Source organism: Xenia sp. Carnegie-2017, unplaced genomic scaffold, assembly GCF_021976095.1.
Source record: "Xenia sp. Carnegie-2017 unplaced genomic scaffold, XeniaSp_v1 HiC_scaffold_19, whole genome shotgun sequence".
In the NCBI taxonomy this organism is placed as follows: Eukaryota; Metazoa; Cnidaria; class Anthozoa; order Malacalcyonacea; family Xeniidae; genus Xenia; species Xenia sp. Carnegie-2017.
In genome coordinates, this window is record NW_025813481.1 from 1,624,786 (window position 1) to 1,647,774 (window position 22,989).

The window sequence follows — 22,989 nt, forward strand, 5'->3', positions numbered from 1 at the left end:
TGTTGTTGAGTGATAAAAAACATGTTTTTTCTTTCATGATTTCCTGATCAATTTCTCGGATTGCAATTTTTTCGTTTTCGTGGATTTATTCGAATCGGGTGACAACTTCGGATTACGTAGAATTTGGCGAAGGATATGGTTTAGGTGGTTTCGATTTGAGCTTCTTCCTTCTTGCCGAACCTACTACTTATGAAAGAAATTCTGTACTTGTGAAGGAATGTTTTTCAATGCTGAAGACGACGATGATTTCAGCCCTTCACTTGGGCACGGACAAGGCAGGTGTGTTATATGCAGTGTACACGTTGTTTATAGTTATGTACGATTGTAGAAACAAATCTCCTAAATAAGGACACCTATTTCGCCGACGGTCCGGCTTTACGCGTGTGCTTCAGTATATCTTCATGACTTTAAACTGCTCGTTTAAAATGGTAATAAATAGCCTTAATACTTCTGTTTCAAAACATGTTTTAGTCGTTTGATGCTTTGTTTGTTGTTGCAATTATTATTTTTAATTGCTAGTTTTAAAGACCTAGCTTACCACGTGCCTCGTTTGTTGTGACTTTCAATTATGATTCATTTTTTTGTAGATCCAATTTATCATCTTTGTTTGGAGCCGATCAGGCGACTTTCAATTCGTCAAATAATGAGTCTTTAACATACACCGCGCCAAAGCAGCCTAAAAAACAGTCAGGTGGGTTGATGGCCAAAATATCTGCTCATAATCTGATTTTGCACAGCAATATTTTTGTGATCTCAGCAATATTGTTGTGATCTCAGCTGTATTGTTAAAAGTAGATGAATTTGTTTTAAACTTTTGCCTTTAGGAAAACAGGAAGAGGCTTCGGCTGTCGTGCATGCAGTGGCTGCCCAAATATTCAAATTGTAAGCTCTTTACATTTTTTTCATTGAGTTTGAAAGACCATTACAAGCAAATCATCTTTTTAGTGTGAATGGTCAATATGCAAGCCAGGGGAAATTAGGTGTGGCCATTTTGGCACAACATACCAAAAAAGAGGTAAGTGTTTTTCTATTTATTGAAATTTCGATCAAGAGACATGTCAGCAAGACTTTTTATATGTTGTTGAGGTTTTGCTGAAAAAATGCCTTGATGTTGTATGTTGTTGTATAATTTATTTGTTTGTTGTGGGTGTAATGTATTAGGTCTCAACATAGTTGATTTTTTATCCAGAATGACGCCTTTGACTTGTTGTTTCCATTATGTGGATTAAAATATAATTCATTGTAATTCATTTTTCAGTATCGTATTTTGGTGTATGCTAGTAAAAAGCAACAAGTTACCACCGCTAAAATCACCAGCAATTTTTCATTTGTGGTAAGGAGCAATTTTTCATTTGTGTTTATCATACTCATTTCACTAAGCTTTGATTGTCTGTTCGTCATTCGTTCATTATCTATCCCTGTTGTTTAAGGTTCAAGCAAATAACTATGCATCCTTTTATGATGATGCAAGACAGTCCTGGTCAATAAGGTTCGATACACAACAAGATGTGATTAATTTTGCGAAGCAGGTGAAATTTAAACATTTTAAAGCATTTTTGATGTCCAAAGAATATTCACATAAATACTGCGATATTTTTTAGATTGGTTTGACAAAGTATAACTCTGCTCCAGGAAGTCTAGTGAAGCAAGATTTGCAAGTTGGCGATGGACAGGTTATTGCATTTTTCCTCATGAAATTAAAGTTATTTAGAGCCTTAGTTCAGATGCTTTACAACCAAGATGTTTTATGTCATACATTTGGAAATTCAACTTAGTGCATGGTGTCAGTTCAATTGATTTACTTTCCACAGGCGGTCGAAACAGGTGATGTGCTTGAAGTCAAGTATACAGGTTCTTTGTTGGTGAATAATACATTTGGCAAGGTATGAAGAGTATTTTATCCTTTCATTTGATACTTCTCTGACATGCATATCTCAATGGTTTATGTCTCAAGGAGTTTGATTCCAATGTGAATGCAGACAAGTTGTTCAAACTTCGTCCGGGAAAGGGAAAAGTTATTAAGGTTAGTTGATTATTGTTAAATAATGCAATTCCTGTGCATGTTTCAACAAGTTTTTCTTTTTCTTTCTGCAACTGTGATGTTTTACCTTACTAGGGTTGGGAGGAAGGTGTTCTTGGTATGAAGAAATCTGGAAAACGTTTGCTGGTGATACCACCTGCTTTGGCATATGGGGATAAGGTACAAGATAGTTGTGGATATGTTTGGACACCATGGGGATCTGGGGCGAGAGAACCTTCTCCAACCAAACTGACAGTTTCTCTTAAACCTTTATTTTTCATTTTGTGCATCGTGATTTACTGTACAAATAACATTTTCTAAAGGGAATACCATCGCGCATCCCACCAAAATCAACGCTGCTTTTTGAAGTTGAAATATCGCGAGTAAAGTTTGCTAAGGTGAAACAAGACAGCACTTCATCAGAGAATTCATCATCAACACCAACTTCAGCACACAATCAGAGTCACGAAGAAATAAATTCAGTCACAGGCTCTGTACATTCTAAGTAAGTTGTCTTTTGCAATTGATTTCAATCATGTTATCTTAAAAACACGTCTTGTTGTTTTCTTACTAGTGTCTTTTATCATTCCACTGATTCCTTGTACCTCCCCACCGAAAGATTTTATCTTTCCATTAGCGTTGTGTCGTCCTAATGATATATCTGTGTAGTCTCACAGTTGTCTTATATTTGTACTCAATTCTATGTCTATTTTTTGTGTCTATTTTACGTTAGTAAATGCCCAATAGAGTTCTTACATATTAAAGATAGCAGAGTGTCGGAGCAACTAGTCATTGACCGAGTTTCTGACGAGCTACCTACGAGTTGCCTTCATCTTCCTGCTCTTTTGTTTATATTTGTCTGATTTTCGTGTTAAATTTACGTTACGAATTACATAACAAAGTTCTTGCTTATTGAATACAGCAGAATGTCAGATGGGCAAGTTACCAACGAGCTCCTTTGACGTACCTTCTATTCTATTTACTTTTGTGTCTACTCCATTTTTGCAAGTGTACAGCAAATTTCTTATATATTAAAGAACGAGTTACATTTAACTACAGTGTTGGTAATTATACAACTAAATTGTTGGAAATAAAATACAACAGAATTTCAGATTAGCAAGTTTTCAAAGTGTTACCAACGACTTACCTCTACGTATCTACTTTTGTGTTTAGTAATTGCAAAGCAAAGTTTATGCACATTAAATATAGCAGAATGAGTGATCGAAGAAACTACTGATTGGTTATCAGGAAGCTACCTCAAACAACTTACTATTATGTTAGTTTTTGCGTCTACCTTATGTTAGTAATTGCACAACAAAGTTCTTGCTTATTAAATACAACAGAATAGTGGATCAACAACTTTTACGTACCTGCTTATATCGTCAAACTGATGTCTTATCCCCAGAATAACTTGTCGTCCGACTTACATCCTGTATTGAGTATCTTATTAATGTCTAATGTCGTCCTGTTGATGTTTTGTTATTAACCAATTGATGTCTTGTGTTGTCTTTCAGAGACGACGAAGATCTTCATGATACAGCTGAAGTACCTGTGGTAATTTGCTTACATTTTTTTATTGGTTGTACGGAGCAAATCGCGTCGAAATTTCACTATTTCTTTTCATTTATTGAACATGAAATTGACGTTAACTCCAATTTGTCGGAATATTGAAATTCGACTATTAGAAAAGTTAAATGTTTTTGTAGTAAATGTGGATAAATTCTTCCTATTTAGTCAGCAGAGAAAGGGTCAGAGAAGGCAAAACTACTCGCTCGCATGTCAAAGATGGGTAAAAATGTTCTCATTCTTCCTGGTGCTGTTGCTGCAGACGTTGAGGACGATGAAGATGATCTCGCCGACACGTCTGAACCGTCAAAGACCGATGTGAGTTTTGCGAATTTGAATAAGATTTTAACTCGTTTTTCTCGCTTATGCTTCAAATTAAGTCATTAATTTTAGTGATATGTGTTCAGTTACAAAGATTGACCTGAGCTTCTGTAAATAAATGAAATAATTACTTTAATGGCCATGAGTATTTCAGACGTTTTTGTGTTTGGAGAAGAGTTAATTAACAGTTGACAAGCGATATACGCATGCGCATCCAACTTTCTACGTACAGATTCAAGAGCTGCCAACTAGAAGAAGGTCTCAAGTGCAGCAAGTGCCGGAACAACCTCGTGCCCAGGTTCACGAAATGGACGACATTCACAGCCATTCCCCTGGAAGGCCTCGTGTACCTCCACGTTCCGCCCACGTGAACAAGATGGCACATGCAAATCCTGCACCGCACCACGTGCCTCAAACTCCACCACAACATCAATACCCCAGTGATTTTCATAACACTCAGCCCATTCCACAAAAAATCCCGTCACAACCTCAAACTCTTGCATTATACCAGGTACAATGAAATGATGTCATGCCAGTTTGCAATGGCTCTGGAAAGGTTTTTTTGGGAGGAAGGGGAAGGAGCTTGCAAAAACGACCAAAAAATTGCTCTTACGTACATATTATCCTTTTTCATTCAAATAGAGAAAATTGTCAAGAAATTACTATTCCTCCTCTTGCCCCTCCCCTAGTCCCCTCTTGCCCCTCCCTCTGTCCCTCTAGCCTCTCCCCTTGTCTCTCTTGCCCCCTTGTCCCCTCTTCTCCCTTCCCCATTCGTTGCCACAACCACTTTGCACTTTGCCATATTTTGATGCCAATTTTAACATCTGCAAATACTTGCAGTAAAAGTTCTTTAAAACATTGATATATTGCATGTTCTATGAGTTAAGCATTGCTTCGATTTTGATAATACTTTGCCCGACTGAATTTTTGATTACATTTAAATAAATGCTTGTTTTTTTCGTTAATGCAAACCGGGGAAAGTTGGTATTCACTCTTGTTTTTTAAAACATTGTTTTTGTTTTGTTCCAGGCTCCTCAACAGGCAGCACCGCCATATTACCAGCAACCCTCCCAGCAACCCTATATACAACCCCAGCCTCAGTATAATCCCGTTTACCAACAACCCCCACCACCTGTTTTCCAACCTGCGCCTCCAGTACCACCCCCTTCATCAGTTAGCAGTGGCGCCAGTGACGTAATGATGCCAATGTTGATGAGTGAAAGTCGGCAACATCAAAACGAAGTAAAGCAGGCGATAAATAAAGTTTCAGAGAAAATTGACTCAATAGAGAACAAGGTGTGTTTTGAATTTGTGTAATATAAAGTACAGTCTAGATTGCTGGAGAAATGACCTCTGACTACAATGATACGATGGCGCAATAGTAAATTTTTATCAATAAGCATACATATCATTGAGTTCTATAATAACTGGAGCGCCTATCTCTATCACGGCTTTAATTAGCGGCTGACGCCAAAAATTGGAGGATTTGTTCCATTACCGCTGATATTTACCGAAATTGACTGCTTTTCCGAAAATCTCACAATTTTTGGCGTCAGGTCCCAGTCCACTTAGCCGCTCCAGTTATTAAAGAACTCAATGATATATAAATTGTCTTTTCTGTGTAACATCATTGAACTTCATTTCATGCATTACTTTCAGAAGTAAATATTTTGAAACTTCAAACATTAACCTTTGCATAATTACAGTTAATAACGTAGACAGCCTTTGCATAATTACAGTTAATAACGTAGACAACTTTGCATAATTACAGTTAATAGCGTAGACAACCTTTGCATAATTACAGTTAATAACGTAGACAACCTTTGCATAATTACAGTTAATAACGTAGACAACCTTTGCATAATTACAGTTATTAACGTAGACAACCTTTGCATAATTACAGTTAATAGCGTAGACAAACTTTGCATACTTACAGTTAATAACGTAGACAACCTTTGCATAATTACAGTTAATAACGTAGACAACCTTTGCATACTTACAGTTTATAAGGTAGACAACCTTTGCATACTTACAGTTTATAAGGTAGACAACCTTTGCATAATTACAGTTAATAACGTAGACAACCTTTGCATAATTACAGTTAATTGCGTTGACAACCTGGGAGTTTAAGTAAATTTCTCAGCATGATCATCAATTTATCAAAGTCTAGTTTTCTCTGTTAGCGAACGGTTATATCTTACGTATCTGTATAGTATGCCTAGATATATGGGTTATATCTACCATTGTGTACAGAACCGTCTGTAAGTCGAAACTATGCTACCAGAACATAACTTTTATGTGAACGTTGTCCATTCACTGTCACATTAACGTATGAAATACATTCTATTCTCTTAGATCGAACATTTAAAGAAATCTAAGGATGAAAATAGCGTTGCGTTAAAGCCTGCAGGGATTGGTTTAACATCTGAAAATATTGTGGAAGCGTCTGTTTTGATGAACAGTATTGTGAAACTCGTTCAGGTAACGAAGTTCGGTGTTCGTCCAACTCCTTTTTTGAGACACATTTAAGTCTGGAGACGAATTGTTTTTTGCTGCGTAACCTTTCAAAGGTAACTCCAATGTACGTTAATGTTATTCAAATTTACAACAGGACAATGAGAGGTTGAAGAAAGACAATGCTGAAAAAACGGAGAAAGTCGAAGTTCTCAACGATAAAATATCTCATCTTTTACATCAAAGTCAAAAGTAAGACTGTTAATCCTTTAATTAACCATTGAATATCGTTACATTTTTGTAAATGTAGATCGTCCAGGTTGGTATAGTCCTGAGAAGAACTGTTTTTGTTGTTGTTGACTGACGTTTTGACAACCTTAGCGGTAGTCATCTTCAGAGTCAAAAGTATAACGATACTCCCGGGTTCAAACCATTTACACCATCAAATATACTGTTATTCATATATTGTTAATTTGAATGCATTTGAAAAATTAAATGAACGCTCTAGGAATTGAAGTAATTCTTGTTTGCTTATATTTTATTCTTTTCAGGTATGTCGAGCAAAGTAATATTTTTCTCGAACAACGAAACGAGAGTTTACAACAATCGACATCTTATTCACAGTCGAAGTTGGTTGAGCTGGAGAGAGAAAAGGTCAGTTCATCTTCAACTGAAATGATTTTGTTTTGGAATAAAATCACGTATTTATCTCATGAATAGCTTAAAGGCTTCTAAACACTGCGTTTTTAATCATACTTCATTTGAAATACCTACGAGCACCTAGATATCCTACTGCGTCTTGTATCATTTAATTGCTGGAAAAATAAGAACATCCTCTTACGGTTTCTCTAGCTTTTTATAATATTTGCGACAAAGTTGATGAACATTTGACGTCAACATGCAACATATACTTTGTTACAATTGGCATTGCGTCTGTTGTCTAAAATTTCTCTATTCGGCATAAAAATTTTGTGTGATTATCAGACGACGCTGTCCACAGAAGTCAGTTCTTACAAGCAGAGAATGGTGACAATCGAAACAGAACTTGAATTCTTAAGACAGCAAGATGTTGAAAATCGTGAGCAGTTGCAAAAGACATCTTCGCAGTTGCAAAGACACAAAACAGAACTGAGCACAACAAAGGAGGCTTTATTAGGTAGTTGGCATGTCACATGCATAAATGCCGATGGTGCATTTTTTATCGTCTAATAATCTATTTTTTTATAGAGAGGCAAGAGGAAGTTGAAAAATTGTCGTCTTCATTAAAAAATCTCAAGCAAGAAAACAAAAAAGTGGAAAGTAGTCATTCTGCTCTTCAAGATGCCATTGCTGATTTGAAACAAGAGAAAGCCTCTCTAGAAAAGGTCTGCACAACTGTTAGCTACTTTTCGTTGAATTAATGCATAGTTTTGTTGTTTTCATCATGTGCTTTGTTATGACATTGTTTTATATTATGCATTCGTTAAAGAATTTGGTTGACCGGAAAAAGAAACTCGCTGAAACGAAAAAACGCATGGATGAGGATATTGAAGAACTGAAAGCAGGACACGAAGTAAGTGTTCATCAAAGTAAATTTTTTAATCGAAGTAAGTGCCTCATGAAACTGTTGCTTATCGAAGCCAAGAATAAAAAATATGCTTTTCCTAGGAAGAAATAAACAGTCTTAAAGAAAGACATCGACGAGAATTGACTACAAGCAATTCATCATCATCGCAACAGGTGAATGAGTTGAAAACTTAAATATATTAAATATATTAGTTCTGTTAAATATATTTATTTTGTTAACTTCTATCCTCTCAAAGTAGTTTTTCCAGCAAGAAGTCGTTCTTCTTGATTCTTTTGAATTTGTTTCTTAGTCTATCCTCCTGGCTTAAAAATGTATTGTTCCAAGCGTTTCTAAATCTTTTTCCAAAACCTTGTTAAGCTATCACAATTGGAGACTGAAATAGAAGAGAAATGGCAGGATAAATCCAAACAAATGGTGACTCAATGCGAGAGAAAATGGCAACGGAAATATGATGAGATTGTTGATGAGAATGAAACTTTGAAGAAGAAGTTGATTGAAAACGATGACAAAGTTAATATTTTAAGATTTTTTTTGAAGACATTGATTAAATTTATTTTAAGTAATTGTTGGCCATGAATGTTTTCTTCGTGTCATGAATCTGCGTATAGTGCTGCATCCTGCTCCCTACCTTACCACCCTTGACCTCTACCACCCCGCTCCCTACCTTTCCACCCTTGGCTCCTACCACCCTGCTCCCTACTACTCTACCCCCTACCACCCGTGCTCCCTACTACTCCACCCCCTACTGCCCTACTGCCCTACTCCCTACTACTCCACCCCCACCACCCCTGCCCCTACTCCACCCCTACTGCCCTACTCCCTACTACTCCATCCCCTACCACCATACTTATGTCATGGCTCTGTTACCCATCGCAATATTTTAAAATAGTTATTATTTATTTTAGCACTTGTCCATCAAAACCTCTCAAAAACAGCATTTGCAAAAGATTGGCGAACTTCAGGAACAACTTCGTGATAAAGATGAATTACAGAGCAAGGTAACTTGTTTCATGTATCGTGGTTTTGGCACTCTTATGTGTCCATATCATCTTGTTGCACTAAAAATCATTGCCAGCTTCTTTTTTTGGAAAACCTTTTCATCCTTTATATTATTTTTGGTGAAAATTGGCGATTATGGAGCTTCAAGCTCGGCCAGCCGTTATTTAGTAGGGCATGAACGAATTTTTTTGCAGCATTGAAAACAGCGCTACATCTGCTATAAAACACTATTAACAAAAACTATATTTACTAAAGATTAAACATCCATTAGGTTAACTGTATTATCTTCTTATCTTCCCGACAGTGTGAGAGTTTGAAAGAAGTTTGCCGTCAACAAAAGCAAGAACTTGAAAAACTTCAAGAAAAACTAACGGAACAATCCGAAGATAACGACGAGCTTCGCGAGAAGGCCAAGGAATTGAAACTAACTCAAAACAAAGTTTGTTTTTTCGGATCAATTGCTTTAACCAACACCATGCAAAACGTTTAACTTTCTTTTGTTTTTGCGCGCTTTAGTACGAAGATTTGAAAGTGAAAAGCGTTGAAATGAAAGAAACATACAAAACGAGAATCAAAGAATTAGAAAAGGTAATGAAAATATTTTTCGTGATTATATTTTTATTATGTCTCCTTCCTAGCTCTTTACCAACTGGCTAAAACCACCAGTATGTCAATGACTTGAACGGGAAAGCTTGGAATCATTCATCTTTTTGAATTTAACTCAATTCCAATTTCTGGTAGATTTTATTTTGTAATTATCGTCATATTTGGGTTCGAAATTTCCAAACTAGAATTACTATATGTGATATTAACACTTGTCAATTAGCATTTTGTATACAAGTTAAATGTTTCCCGATCTGTATTGTTTTCTGTTTAAGTGTGTTTTTCCCAACAAGATTGTGCATACTGAAGATTTCTTTCGTGCAGGTGCTTGGAAAGCCGTGGATGTGTACCTTATAGGAAGGACACCCACAACTTTTAGGGTGTGGGTGTTCCATTTAGGAAGGACAGCCACAAATGTTTTAGGAGGGTGTACCTTATAGGATGGACACCCACAACTTTTATAGTGTGGGTGTACCTTATAGGAAGGACACCACAACTTTTAGAGTGTAGGTGTTCTGTATGGGAAGGACACCCTCAAATTTAGCTTCTTGCTTGAAAATATATGACATATTGCCTGCTGAGTTTTGCAAGCTCACTGAGTTTTCAGATTAAGGAACGGGCCGAGCGCCAGCATGCACTAAATTTCAAATGGTTTGAGCATAGCCGATATATGCAAATCATTTGTATGTAATGCATTTTGGACAATTTTTGTAATAGGTGCCGCAAAAGGAAGAAAAAAAACTATCAAAAATAACTAATATGAAACGGTTTCGTTACTATTCTTAGTTTCTTGCATTATCACATCGCGAACATGGAACACCCGCAATTTTTGAAAGCTTCCAACGCCTCTGTATTCGTGATGCTACCTATGAACAACATACATCCTTTGGAATACACGTTTTATTATATTGCTTTAGCGGATTTTTCCCCAATGAAAAATGCCCATTTGAAAGACTGCTACAGCTACATTTTGACTAAGACTTGTATTTACGTTTAGGAAAAGGAGAGCGCCATGAATGAGATAAAGAAGCTTTCTTTGGCGGCAAAGGCAACCGAATCTTTACAAAAGACAGATGCTCCCGAGCCGTCGAGAGAGAAAATTGTGACTGAAGTCAAACAAATTATGAACAAAGTGTTTTTCCAAATACGAGAAAAGTTTGTTCCTTCCGATAACTACAATGGCTCTACTGTTGTCTCCGTCGTGCTTAATGTGGTTAAGGTATCCTAGGTCATGTATATTTGATATTTGATGCTTAAATGGTCCGCGGTTATCATAAAGTTTCGGAAGTAACCATTAGTTGTTGTGCTTGAAATTTCTCTGTGAAAAATTTTTGCTTAAACCACTGGGTTGTTCCATGAAAATGTGCTTGAAGGCTTTGTATGATTTTATTAACTAGAAGTGTATTCTGCTATGGAACTTTTTAACCCTGAAACCTCTTGTTGCAAAATTGGCAAATTAAAATAATAGGTTTGCTATGTCAAATGTGCAAATAATAGGTTTGTTTGTTTTTTCAAAATAATATATTTCACTTCCATTGGTGCTTACACTCGTAGCAGTGTTGCAGTGCAAAACGTTTTAGGGGAGGAGTGTGTGGTGGCTAAACCTCGTGAATGCAAAAAATTTGTTTCATATTCTTAGCTATACCTCATGCGTGAGAATAATAGATGCTAATTTTTGCTTGTTGAATGCATAGTTTTAATTCTTCTGGTTTTTATTTAGAGCATGACGTTGAAAATGACCAGCGGTGTCGATGATGAAAGTGATGAAGATGAAGAGGAAAGTGAAAATGATGATGAAGAAAGTGAAAATGAAGAGGAGCAAAGTGGAGATGATGAGGATGATGAGGATGATGATGAGGAGAGTGGGGTAACAAAGAGGGACTTGAAGGTAATGTTGGCGATAGTGGAAAAAAAGAAAAGACAGAGGTTAATGTTGCCAGTAAGAAAGAGGAAATTATTGTTAAAGACAGCGAGAAGGATCAGAAAGATGATGTTCAAAACGTGGTTGATGATTTCGATGAAAACAAAACGAAGAATGATGATAAAATTGTTGAAGAAAACGACAAAGCTGGTAAAGCAGACAAAACTTTTGAAGAACTGAATGAGAAAGAAGTGGTACGTTCACTCGGCAATGGCAATGGACAAGAACCTCCAACAAATAGCTACAATAGCATAGAGGAAGAAGCTCTAGTAGTTGAGTATGGCAATGGTAATGGACAAGAACCTCCAACGAATAGCAACAATAGCATAGAGGAAAAGCTCTAGTAACTGAGGATGAATCACCTACTCATGGTCATGGCTCAGAACCTCCTGTAATTGGCACCGATAATATAAAGGATAACACTTTAGTAGTTGAGGATGAATCAAGTATTGGTGGTGGTGGTAATGGTTTAGAACCTCCTGCAAACAACACCGACAGTGTGACGGATGATATTTTAGTAGTTGAGGAAAAGGAAAACATCGAGGATACATCAAATATCGTGAAGAACAGTGATGATGAAAATGATTATATTCATTCACTTGAAGTTCCACCTTTGGAGGAACTAGAGAGCTCTAATTCAGGCAAAGAAGATCAACCGGACAATTATGAACAATCAGGGATAGGTGATCCTAAAGTGTCTTTAGTGTCTCATTTACCCAACGTTGAAGGTCTGTCTGGGGATAATGAAAACCGTCCAACCGATCTTGAAGTTGAAAATAAGGAATCTGAAAGTACAACGGATGACAGCAAAGTAGAACACATGAAGGACGAAGTTGAAGGTTCAACTGATGTCCAGAAAGTTGAAACAAAAGTAAAAGATTCACTTGATGCAAAGAGTGATGTGAAGAAAAATCAGACTTTATCCGAGTAAGTATACAGGTTTTAAGTAGTCAGTATGCATTTTCCAAGAGAGAGGAATGGTACGTATAAAAAGTTTGAAGTATGTTAAGTAGTTTGTAAACACTTGTTTAGGTTTTTGAGTGACGACGAAGATGATGTCGAAGGATTGTTTGATGGTCCACCGTTGAAAACAAAACACACTCCTCCGAAGAAAGATGAGGTTTGAACATTGTAGTTGATTTAACACACTACCGGGTAGGGGCACATGATCCTAATAATCTGTGAGAGAAATTGCTTGGAAGCAAGGACTCCCTCTCTCCTCTATAGCGTTGTATATGATCCTTGTCAGGAGGGTTGTTGTGCTTACCTCAGTCTAACCTGTAATACAGACTATGACATGTGTTCACATGATCCTTGTCCCGGGGGGTTGCTTACCGAGATTACACTCATAACACAAATCATTATCAGTGATTATATGATTTAGTCAGGGTAGGTAGAATACTTTACCAAGGTTCCATTCATACAGATTCTAATATGATTTTATTGCTCTTTAACACCTCTCTCCCCAGACTCCTACGATGAAAGCAATTCCTCCGCCATTGTTTGATGACGATGATGACGACGATCTTGATTGGTTCTCATAACTACGTAAGCAGTTGGGAAGGAAATCAGATTTTTTTATATTTGAAAATATGACAGTGCCGCTTACGTTAGTTGATTTTGTGTCAAAATTCTGATAATTCTTTATCTGTGTCGGTGGGCGATTAGTTGAAGTAATCATCTAACTAACAATTTTCTCGAAATATTCACAAAATTTCCGTATTATTTTCGCGCATGCACGCCACATTTTTTCAATTTTTCGTGTTTTCTATGTTTGAGTTCGCCATATGTTTGAATCGGGAGGTTTTTGCTCAAACTTCCTGAGGACATCAATTCTTTGAAAACCACTCGAATGGTGCCAACACAATAAAAAGTTCAATGAAATCAACACTCATCCATGTGACATCCATATGTTTCACAGATGTATACGTCAGCACATTGTCCCATCATTCGTTCATGGTTTTTTCTTGTGAAAATTTAAACAATTGATGGGTTTTACTCTGTGTAAACTTAAAACTATACGATTCGTTACAATGCAATGCATTGTACACTATGATAAGATTTCTTCATTTGCTGTTAAATTCTCAATTGTAGGCGACCCGCGAATGTCATTTTGTTTTAGCTGACACACTGTAAAACCCTGAAATTTTGAACTCCTTTATCGAGTCTAAACAGTACGCCTGACTTAGCACTTAAACCCACTGTATGCTGCGTCTGTATTTTATTACAATGATCAATTTTGTATTTTAAATTATTACATTGACTAATGATGAATATTATAGCGATGAAATCCGTTCTACTTTGTTGTGATATGTGTGTACGATAAAAGATGGTTTTAACCCAACGATTGAACAGTTTGCACGAACTGGCGAAGCTTGCGTAATCCCCAGATTGACATCATGCTCAGTTTAACGCAGTCATTGCCATAGTTCGATAATGTGAAGGCCGGCGAAGGTCCTAGGAAACTAAACTCTGAACATATTGTACGTTATTAATACAAACATGGCATAGAATCCACCACTAATTTGATTTGTTTTCGTGGCTTTACTTTTGTACGAATGCGCAACGGTTTGAACAGTGAAACTGTTCTCACCGCACTCTAAATTTTCACAAACTGTCGTGGATATTATGTCATAATATGCATCAGGTGCGCCATTTTTGTAACACTTTTTGTTCATGCGAACAGCTTCGACTAATTTCCAAACGGTGCGATTTAGATTTACAGGGTCTTCGAGCTTGTTCTTTGAATCATCAAATGCTCACGTTTGTCTGCGACGAAGAAGTGAAAGTCTATTTTATTGTTCAAAGAATATCTAGGCTTCTTAGCGTAAGCAAACCATGAAATATCTTCCTGTCGAAGCAAAATTGTGGTGTGATTTTTTGTTCAGTGTTGTCTTGAGATTTTCATATTCAATTCGCTGTTGGGTATTTCCATTGGCTTTACTTGGAATATCAGTTTTCTTACGTTCCCTTTAGTCAACGTGGATTCTTGAAGCTTCTGCATTTTCAATAATCTGAAGAAATGCCAGAAGGCTGCGATGTGCCTTCTCATTTTCTAACTTCTGACGGAGATTCCAAAATATTCGCCACAAATCGTTCAAAGGTAATTCAAAGGGTCGGCAAAACTCCAGGAAATGGTGAATGAAAGCAGTGTTTAAATGACCGCAGAGCGTTCCTTGTCAAAGTTTCGCACATCAGTGCGTTCAACTTGCCATTTTCTCAACATCGTTACCAGGCTTATTTGCATGCACTTTCTCACCCGTTCACCCAAAGTAATCCTTTTCGTGACAATTCCGAGTAGGGATTTAGGTACAATTTACAGAACTCTTTAGCAAAGCGTATTACCTCACCTCGAAACTTTTCTCCGCAAGAATAACGTCGAGCAAGACATGTTTCAAACCAGTTACAGTCAGCTCCGCTTGGTGTAAAACACCACGATTGAAGCGGCAATGTTGGTGTCAACATTTCTACGGCTTTCACAGCATCCATATTCTGTCGGTCGTCTTTTGAGCAAGTACATGGATCTCTTACGATACCCGCATTCTCACCGTGTTCTTCTAACATGCACTGATAAAAACAAACCATTTGACCTATTGGACAGCCGTGACGACCCTTTGACTTCTGTCTTATATACAGATCTGTAACACAACTAGACCACTGCTCTTCATTGTAGCGAGGTATGTGTATACAAGCAAGATTACCCAACGCAGTTTGGTTACAAGCATACACATTTAGTGCTGCACAAACGAGCAAAATGAAATCAACGACATGTGCATTTCGTTCCATTTCACTTTGTAACCGATTTTGTTTTGTATGTTAGTTGCTGACGAGAAAATTTGGGAAATATTTTTACAAATTATTTGCACTGTCATTTGCCAAACACGATTAGCAAAGTAACTCTGAGAAAGATACATACGACATTTTATACCACGGTAGGTAGATATTTCCTCGAAGTTAGTTTCTACAAGTCAATTTCTTTTCATTAAAATATACGGAATCAGGCAATATCGTATTCCAAGAAGCCAAATGTATAACGTAAAGTTCTTAGAAATATATGTATGCCATTTTGAAAGATTATGAACTTTATGACTTCGCGAATTTTGTTTGGTCTGTAAAAATAAGTGGTTGTATCGTAGAGTCGAGTCTTTGTGTTGGCGTGATCGAGTTACCAAACAGCTGCTCAATACGCCTGTTATAATTGAGATGGTTTATTGTGTCGGTTAGTGACTAAAGACTAACCCTTTCTATCCACCAAAAGACAATCTTTAACATCTAACCAAGAATGTACTCTTTCATTACTTATTGTCCATGCCTTATGTGAGGTAGTAGCGACAACTTATGAGTTTGTAAAAAGTACACGTCACAAAGAACCTGAATCGCATGCTTTGTTTATGATAATATGTAGATATGTTGGGATTTCTTTGTATGTGTCTCTGACAGACTGTATTTCATATATTTACCCAATCAAAGTACTTTGAAATCACTTTTGCGAAAAACTCTTGGTCTTGCTTCATTATTTCAAAAGCAGTTTTATGTAGATGTTTAATAACTGTCATTAGGAAATCGTCAAAGTATACAAATTAATTGCTCAATTAATCCTACACGCGTTAATACTTCATTTAATGACGCTCCAACTAACGTTTCTTTCGCATTGAAGATGGCTTAGTTGGCAGCAGAAACCATAAAAATGTTGTCTTTGTTTGAAATGCTTAGTTCATTTAATACACAAGCAATTTTCACAAACGCTTACCCATTTTTTACACGTCTATCATTCCTGGCATTCTAATTCCAAGAATGCGCATTTGTACTATTTCAAAATTTACATTCACAATTTTAAATTCTTTGCCGAACTATCATGAAGGACTTCTACATCTAATGATAAGAATGCTATGGAGGAGAATTCAATGTTTTGGAGGATGATGTATGGGCAGTTAAATTGCTATAAAGATAAGCTTATGCTTGTGGTCTCTTCCAACTATCCGATTACAGTATTGCGTACGGTCATTTTAAAATTTACATAGTTTTGTGTTGGATGCTGCAAATATTTTTTGCGTGTTTTTAAACGACAATTAGTGTCTTGTATTGTTAATTTTTTCACGCTTTCATAAGAAATATTTTTGAACTTGGGCTTTTGAACTTTGCGATTGTATTTCTCACTTGCTGAGAAATCAGGTTTTTCGTGGTAACGACAGTTTGACCTAAAAAAACGTATAAATAAGAATTACATTTCAAGGAAATTCATTGTAGCATTTTCCGTACTCGATATGGCTCAGGATTTGTAAAATGGTAACTTCAGTTTCGTTTTCTCAACTTTTTTGTTGATGACTCTGAGATTATTTAAACTCTCGATCAAAACTGTGAATTTCACAACAGCCAATTTCAGTGTAATTATATAAGTCTAAGGAGAAATTAAACAATGGTAATGTCGTTTTGAACTGTTAGAAATCATTGGATTGGTTAAATGTTGTTCAACTGTTACCTTCTTACGTATACATTACATGGAGTGTGCCTCGAGAAGCGAACAAAGATGCAGAGGAACTTGAACTATACATCAAAGAGCTACCTGATGTTTAAAAAGAATAAAAGCTGTATAGATTTGTGAAAGTTTTAAAAGAAACAGTTGACAGTTGTAACGATGAGCACGTGTCACTTTCTTTTACAAAAATAAGTATTTTTGGTAGTGTCCTTTGTACAGAAGTTGACAAATTTGCATGAGTAAACTGCGAAGTGATAGCCATGTATTTGAAAACTTTTTGTTTGAATGTGTGAATGGGTCCGGGTGTATGTAATTAATGTTATACTTAGCAGAAGATGTAAAAATGCGAATAAGACTACTAAATTTGTATATTTCAGTGTTTGAACATAAATTTGCATATCGTCGAAAACATGGCAACCGTGTCTCGTTCCAAGAAGTGGTTTCCTGTGATCTGTGATGTAAACTGAAACGATAACTCCAAAAGTTTTGTCCCGTGATTGGTCGAAGCCAAACATGCAGCTAAATTTTAATCAACTCCCCCCTGAAATGATGCTTGTTTTGATTAATGTTTTCATTGTTTTCTTGTTATTACAGTTAACTGGCGGTTCCAAGACTCCAAGTATTTTCCATTGAAATAATTAGATGGAAGGCTACCTCAGCATGGTCTTTTCACAATTAAATTCAAGATGGCTGATTGAATTCTTAGTCAAAGTTCTAATGTGCAAGATGTTATAAAGTTGTAAACTTGGCTACACATGTTTCGCGATGGCACCATGTCTTGTGTAAAAATTGTGGTTGAAATATTTGCTCATGAATTGTTTCACGCTAATAAACCCATCATATTCTGTGGTCAACGTTAACCGAGAAGTTTCGTGAAAATGTTTTAAAGAAAAACCAGCACAAATGTAGAGAGGCTGAGCTGCCAAGCAAAGTGAGTTTGATGATCTTTTACATTAGATTATTTATAATTAATTTTATTTAGACCTCGGTGGGTATTTTTGCGTGTTGTCAAATTGAAAGCACGGTTCAGACTGGTTCAATTTAGTAATTTGAAAGGTAAAGATGGATGAGTAAGATTGTTTACGTTTTCTGGCAGGCAGGCTCATCCCAAGAGAGTTTAAGAATTGCTGGTGTTTTTCTAAAAGCACTTGACCGAATATGCTTGCCAAAAAATGTAAACAATCTAACTCATCTATCTATAGTAATTAGTTCTTTCACAATCCTTTTTCTACTACGAAAGTTACTTCTATTATTCTTTTACTATTCAATTGTATGTCTATGGGAGGCCATGCAGTGTACCAATATTATTATTTAAATGCTAGATAATAGTCTTTTCACTTTTACTTTTTATTTAGCAACATTTTTTTATTTTTTACTTCCCCTAAAGAGGAGGTACATATAGATGTGTGAATTTCAATATACCTTGCACATGTATATACAGCATTATTATTACTATTAGAAAAAGGAAAATGTGTTTGAGTTCTAATTGACTCTAATTTTTCTTTGGTATGTCATTATTGATGGGATGTGCGACCCTTAATTTGGAATTTAAAGCTGAGTATTATTTTGGTTTAAATTATCTTTGTTACGGAAGTTTGCAGTGGGTAATGGTACAATCTTCTATGACTTCTATCCACAATTTTAAATTTCAATATTTTGGAGTGGAGGTTTTATTATTAGTGATACTATTGTAAACAACACACAATTAATGACAATGTAATTTGACAATTGACATTAACAAACAATACAATAGGGCAGTCTGATTTAAGAAAATTTATTTAAAAATCTTTTACAACGCCATATAATAGTATAACAAAAATTACCTACTGGAGTTATTTGTTCAGTTGACTGTGAATACCTTGAAAAACACATCGTCAACAGCATATTAAAATAAGCTAATGTTTTTGCTGTAAAAATACGATCTGCGCATGCGCAACGTTATTTCTGCGCACGCGCCATGCTATCTCCTAAACAACTGGGGCTACCACGTGGGCTACCACGATGATCTTTAGCTCATCTGAAAGCTCTCGACGAGCTCTTTCTTATGACCTAATGAAAATAGCCGTAACCCCAATATTTTACGAGATATGATCTGGCACGCGCAGTGCTATCTCCTAAACTACTGGGGCTACGGCGATGATCTTTGGCTCATCTGAAAGCTCTCGACGAGCTCTTTCCGATGAGCTAATGAAAATCGTCGTAAGTCCACTATATATGTGTGTAAATGATGATCGTCCAGGTTAATAAAGTCCTGAGAAGGACTGTTTTTGTTGTTGTTGACTGACGTTTCGACAACCTTAGCGGTAGTCATCTTCAGAGTCAAATGAGGAGTAAACGTCAGGTTAGCCGTATTTGTTATCTGGTTCTTACGTCATTGTATTCTGTGTACAGGAAATGTGTATTGTCATTGTGGATTAGTGTGAAGTGAAATATTTTATTTTTAGTTGTGATGTGTGATTTAGGTGTGACGTTTTTAGTTGTAATGTGTGGGTGTCAATTGTGTATTGTCATTGTGAATTAGTTTGAAGTGTAGTGTTTTTAGTTGATCGTTTGTTTGTATTGTGAATAAGTCGTTTGTAAGGTGCCGGTAATTGCTGTGATCTGTTCAGGGGGGTTTGTTCCAAGTTGGTATACCAACTTTCTAATGTTAGCCGTTGTCTATAGTCAGTACTGTAAGTGATGCATTTTGCCGAATCCCAGTCAATGTTGTGCTTTGTGATTCGGTGATGTTCGGCAATGTGATTAGTTTTGTCTTGTTTCTTAGTAGCTCGTTTGTGCTCAGTAAGTCTTATGTTTAAGTTCCTGCCAGTTTCCCCGATATAGGAGGCGTGGCAGTCGGAGCAGTTTCTTTGTAAACTGCACCTTGTCGTCGTTGGGTTGTTCTTTGTCCTTTATGTTCGTTAGTACTTGTCGTAACGTTGTGATTGGTTTATGTGCGACACGTATGTTGTATGGTCGTAAGATACGCGAGATAGTCTCAGACGTACCTTTGATGTAAGGTATCGTTGCTGTTGTCACTGAGTTGTTCGTTTCGTTGGGTTCGTTGGGTTTGTAAGGGGAATGAACATGTACACCAAATTACAAGCAAGGCAAATAAAAGACTATATCATCTTCAACTTTGTAGGAAGTCTCAATTACCTTCAGATGTTGGATTATTAACATATACATCAAAAACAAGACCAGTATTAGAGTATGCATCGGCAGTCTGGGCAGGACTTCCACATTTTTTACAGCAAGAAATTGAACGTGTACAAAGAAGAAGTTTAAAAATTTTACAACTAGATAAAAACTACTTGCCCTCTTTGAAAAACAGACGTGAACTAGCAATTACCCAAGAGATCAAAAGGATTATAGAAGAACCTGATCATCCATGCAAATTTTTGGTACCTTATCCCAAAGAAAACTCGCACGAGTTGCGTAAAAGCAAAACGTATAGTATTTTATCTCGGACCAAACGTCATAAACAATCTTTTATTGCTAGATCTTGTAAATATATATATAATAAAGTTAACATGTAATTTTTAGTATAGTATGATAAATATATAGAAAATCAATGTAAATTCATCGTACTTTTTAATCTGAAGATGAAAAATAAAAACCTTTAACCTTTAACCTATGTGTTGGCTTGCAATAAACTGTTGTTCGTAGTTTTTGATTGTCATGTTTTACCAAACAGTCGAGAAAAGGAAGAGTTCCGTTCTGGCTCATCTGAAAGCTCTCGTCGAGATCTTTCCAATAAGCTAATGAAAATCGCCGTAACTTCTATATTTTACGAGATACGATCTTCACATGCACGACGTTATACATGCGCATGCGCAATGCTATCTCCTAAACACATATTCATGCAAAAACTAGTCTTTGCATTTTCATTTTCATGCCAAAGACTATAATCTTCGCATTTGACACATTTTTATTCCAAATACTATAGTCTTTGTATTTTCACACATATTTAGAGCGAAGAATATAGTCTTTTCATTTTGACACATTTTTCACGCCAAAGACTATAGTTCATGCATTTTCACACATTTTCATGCCAAAGACTATAGTCAATTTCACACATTTTCATGCCAAAGACTGGATTTTCACATATATTCATGCCAAAGACTATAGTCTTTGCATTTTCACACATTTTCATGCCAAAAACTATAGTCTTTGCATTTTCACACATTTTTATGTCGAAGACTATAGTTCATGCATTTTCACACATATTAATGCCAAAGACTATAGTTCATGTATTTTCACACATATTTAGAGCAAAGAATATAGTCTTTGCATTTTGACACATTTTTCACGCCAAAGACTATAGTTCTTGCATTTTCACACATTTTCATGTCAAACACTATTGTTCATGCATTTTCACACACTTTTACGCATAAGACAATAGTCTTTGCATTTTTACGCACTTTTATGCAAAAGACTACAGTCTTTGCATTCTTACACACTTTTACGCAAAAGACTATAGTCTTTGCATTTTAACACACTTTTACGAAAAGACTATAGTCTTTGCATTTTCACACATTTTCATGCCAAAAACTATAGTCATGGCATTTTCACACGTTTTCATGTCAAAGACTATAGTTCATGTATTTTCACACATATTCATGCCAAAGACTATAGTCTTTGCATTTTCACACATTTTCATGCCAAAAACTATAGTCTTTGCATTTTACACGTTTTCATGTCAAAGACTATAGTTCATGTATTTTCACACATATTCAGGCCAAAGACTATAGTCTTTGCATTTTCACACATTTTCATGCCAAAGACTATAATGTTTGTATTTTCAGACATATTAAGGCCAAAGAATATAGTCTTTTTGCGTAAAAGTGTATAAAAATGCAAAGACTATAGTCTTTTGCGTAAAAAAAAATGCAAAGACTATAGTCTTTTGCGTAAAAGTGTGTGAAAATGCAAACACTATAGTCTTTGCACTTTTACACACTTTTACGAAAGAATATAGTCTTTGCATTTTTACACACTTTTACACAAAAGACTATAGTCTTTGCATTTTTATACACTTTTACGCAAAAGACTATAGTCTTTGCATTCTTACAGACTTTTACGCAAAAGAATATAGTCTTTGCATTTTTACACAGTTTTACGCAAAAGACTACAGTCTTTGCATTTTTATACACTTTTACGCAAAAAGACTATAGTCTTTGGCCTTAATATGTCTGAAAATACAAACATTATAGTCTTTGGCATGAAAATGTGTGAAAATGCAAAGACTATAGTCTTTGGCCTGAATATGTGTGAAAATACATGAACTATAGTCTTTGACATGAAAACGTGTGAAAATGCAAAGACTATAGTTTTTGGCATGAAAATGTGTGAAAATGCAAAGACTATAGTGTTTGCATTTTCACACACTTTTACGCAAAAGACTATAGTCTTTGCATTTTTACATACTATTACGCAAAAGACTATTGTCTTTGTGTTTTCAGACATATTAAGGCCAAGGACTATAGTCTTTGCATTCTTACACACTTTTACGCAAAAGACTATAGTCTTTGCATTTTTACACACTTTTACGCAAAATTTTAAAGTCTTTTGTGAAAATGCAAAGACTATAGTCTTTTGCGTAATAGTGTGTAAAAATGCAAAGACTATAGTCCTTGGCCTTAATATGTCTGAAAACACAAAGACTATAGTCTTTTGCGTAATAGTATGTAAAAATGCAAAGATTATAGTCTTTTGCATAAAAGTGTGTAAAAATGCAAAGACTATAGTCTTTCGTGTAAAAGTGTGTAAAAATGCAAAGACTATATTCTTTTGCGTAAAAGTGTGTAAAAATGAAAAGACTATAGTCTCTTTATAAGTAGAAAAATGCAAAGACTATAGTCTTTTGTATAAAGGGTGTAAAATGCAAAGACTATAGTTTTTGCGTAAAAGTGTAAAATGCAGACTATAGTCTCTTTTATGTAAAGGTAAAATGAAGACTATAGTCTTTGTCTAGTAGTAGTAAAATAAAGACTATAGTTTTTGCGTAAGAGTGTAAAGACTTTAAAATCTTAAGTGGAATGAGAAGACTATAGTCTTTTGTTTGAAAGAAAGATCTGAAA

General features: G+C 35.8%; 3 protein-coding genes and 1 long non-coding RNA gene across 5 annotated transcripts; 3 read left to right on the plus strand and 1 right to left on the minus strand.

Annotated features, from left to right (window-relative positions):
* Positions 1–109: 109 nt before the first annotated feature.
* On the plus strand, positions 110–11,986 carry LOC124437955 (FK506-binding protein 15-like). 2 transcript variants are annotated; one of them, XR_006945921.1, is made up of 29 exons: positions 110–279; positions 588–691; positions 825–882; positions 946–1,015; positions 1,259–1,333; positions 1,431–1,529; positions 1,602–1,673; positions 1,812–1,883; positions 1,955–2,023; positions 2,117–2,200; positions 2,344–2,525; positions 3,535–3,574; positions 3,755–3,904; positions 4,140–4,418; positions 4,937–5,203; positions 6,263–6,388; positions 6,519–6,613; positions 6,913–7,015; positions 7,346–7,517; positions 7,589–7,725; positions 7,830–7,913; positions 8,009–8,080; positions 8,286–8,438; positions 8,834–8,926; positions 9,232–9,366; positions 9,444–9,515; positions 10,528–10,749; positions 11,251–11,710; positions 11,785–11,986. XR_006945921.1 is itself a non-coding variant. In XM_046987915.1 (28 exons), exons 1-28 carry the CDS (start codon positions 218–220, stop codon positions 11,629–11,631), a joined length of 3,528 nt encoding a protein of 1,175 aa, XP_046843871.1. In that variant the 5' UTR covers positions 110–217; the 3' UTR covers positions 11,632–11,782. The 2 variants fall into 2 exon arrangements, 1 of the variants encoding a protein (XP_046843871.1); XM_046987915.1 differs by lacking the exon at positions 11,785–11,986 and having other exon boundaries at positions 11,251–11,782.
* On the plus strand, positions 11,731–13,750 carry LOC124438720 (DEK domain-containing chromatin-associated protein 3-like). The gene is made up of 4 exons (XM_046988918.1): positions 11,731–11,739; positions 11,777–12,378; positions 12,484–12,571; positions 12,921–13,750. Exons 1-4 carry the CDS (start codon positions 11,731–11,733, stop codon positions 12,993–12,995), a joined length of 774 nt encoding a protein of 257 aa, XP_046844874.1. The 3' UTR covers positions 12,996–13,750.
* Positions 13,656–16,037, minus strand: LOC124437957. The gene has a single exon (XM_046987918.1). The coding sequence runs from the start codon at positions 15,235–15,237 to the stop codon at positions 14,707–14,709; it is 531 nt and encodes a 176-aa protein (XP_046843874.1). The 5' UTR covers positions 15,238–16,037; the 3' UTR covers positions 13,656–14,706.
* Positions 16,038–17,533: 1,496 nt separating this feature from the next.
* Positions 17,534–20,539, plus strand: LOC124439257. The gene is made up of 2 exons (XR_006946332.1): positions 17,534–17,858; positions 20,052–20,539. It is a non-coding gene; the product is annotated as an uncharacterized LOC124439257 (long non-coding RNA).
* Positions 20,540–22,989: the final 2,450 nt, after the last annotated feature.

Excerpts from the sequence above, each read along its gene's own strand:
- LOC124437957 (XM_046987918.1), bottom strand. The coding sequence starts at position 15,237 with ATGGAACGAAATGCACATGTCGTTGATTTCATTTTGCTCGTTTGTGCA.
- LOC124437955 (XM_046987915.1), top strand. The coding sequence starts at position 218 with ATGTTTTTCAATGCTGAAGACGACGATGATTTCAGCCCTTCACTTGGG. Across the intron at positions 2,526-3,534 it reads ACAGGCTCTGTACATTCTAA|AGACGACGAAGATCTTCATG; the intron begins GTAAGTTGTCTT and ends GTTGTCTTTCAG. Across the intron at positions 5,204-6,262 it reads TTGACTCAATAGAGAACAAG|ATCGAACATTTAAAGAAATC; the intron begins GTGTGTTTTGAA and ends CTATTCTCTTAG.
- LOC124438720 (XM_046988918.1), top strand. Across the intron at positions 12,379-12,483 it reads AAAAATCAGACTTTATCCGA|GTTTTTGAGTGACGACGAAG; the intron begins GTAAGTATACAG and ends ACACTTGTTTAG. Across the intron at positions 12,572-12,920 it reads CTCCTCCGAAGAAAGATGAG|ACTCCTACGATGAAAGCAAT; the intron begins GTTTGAACATTG and ends CTCTCTCCCCAG.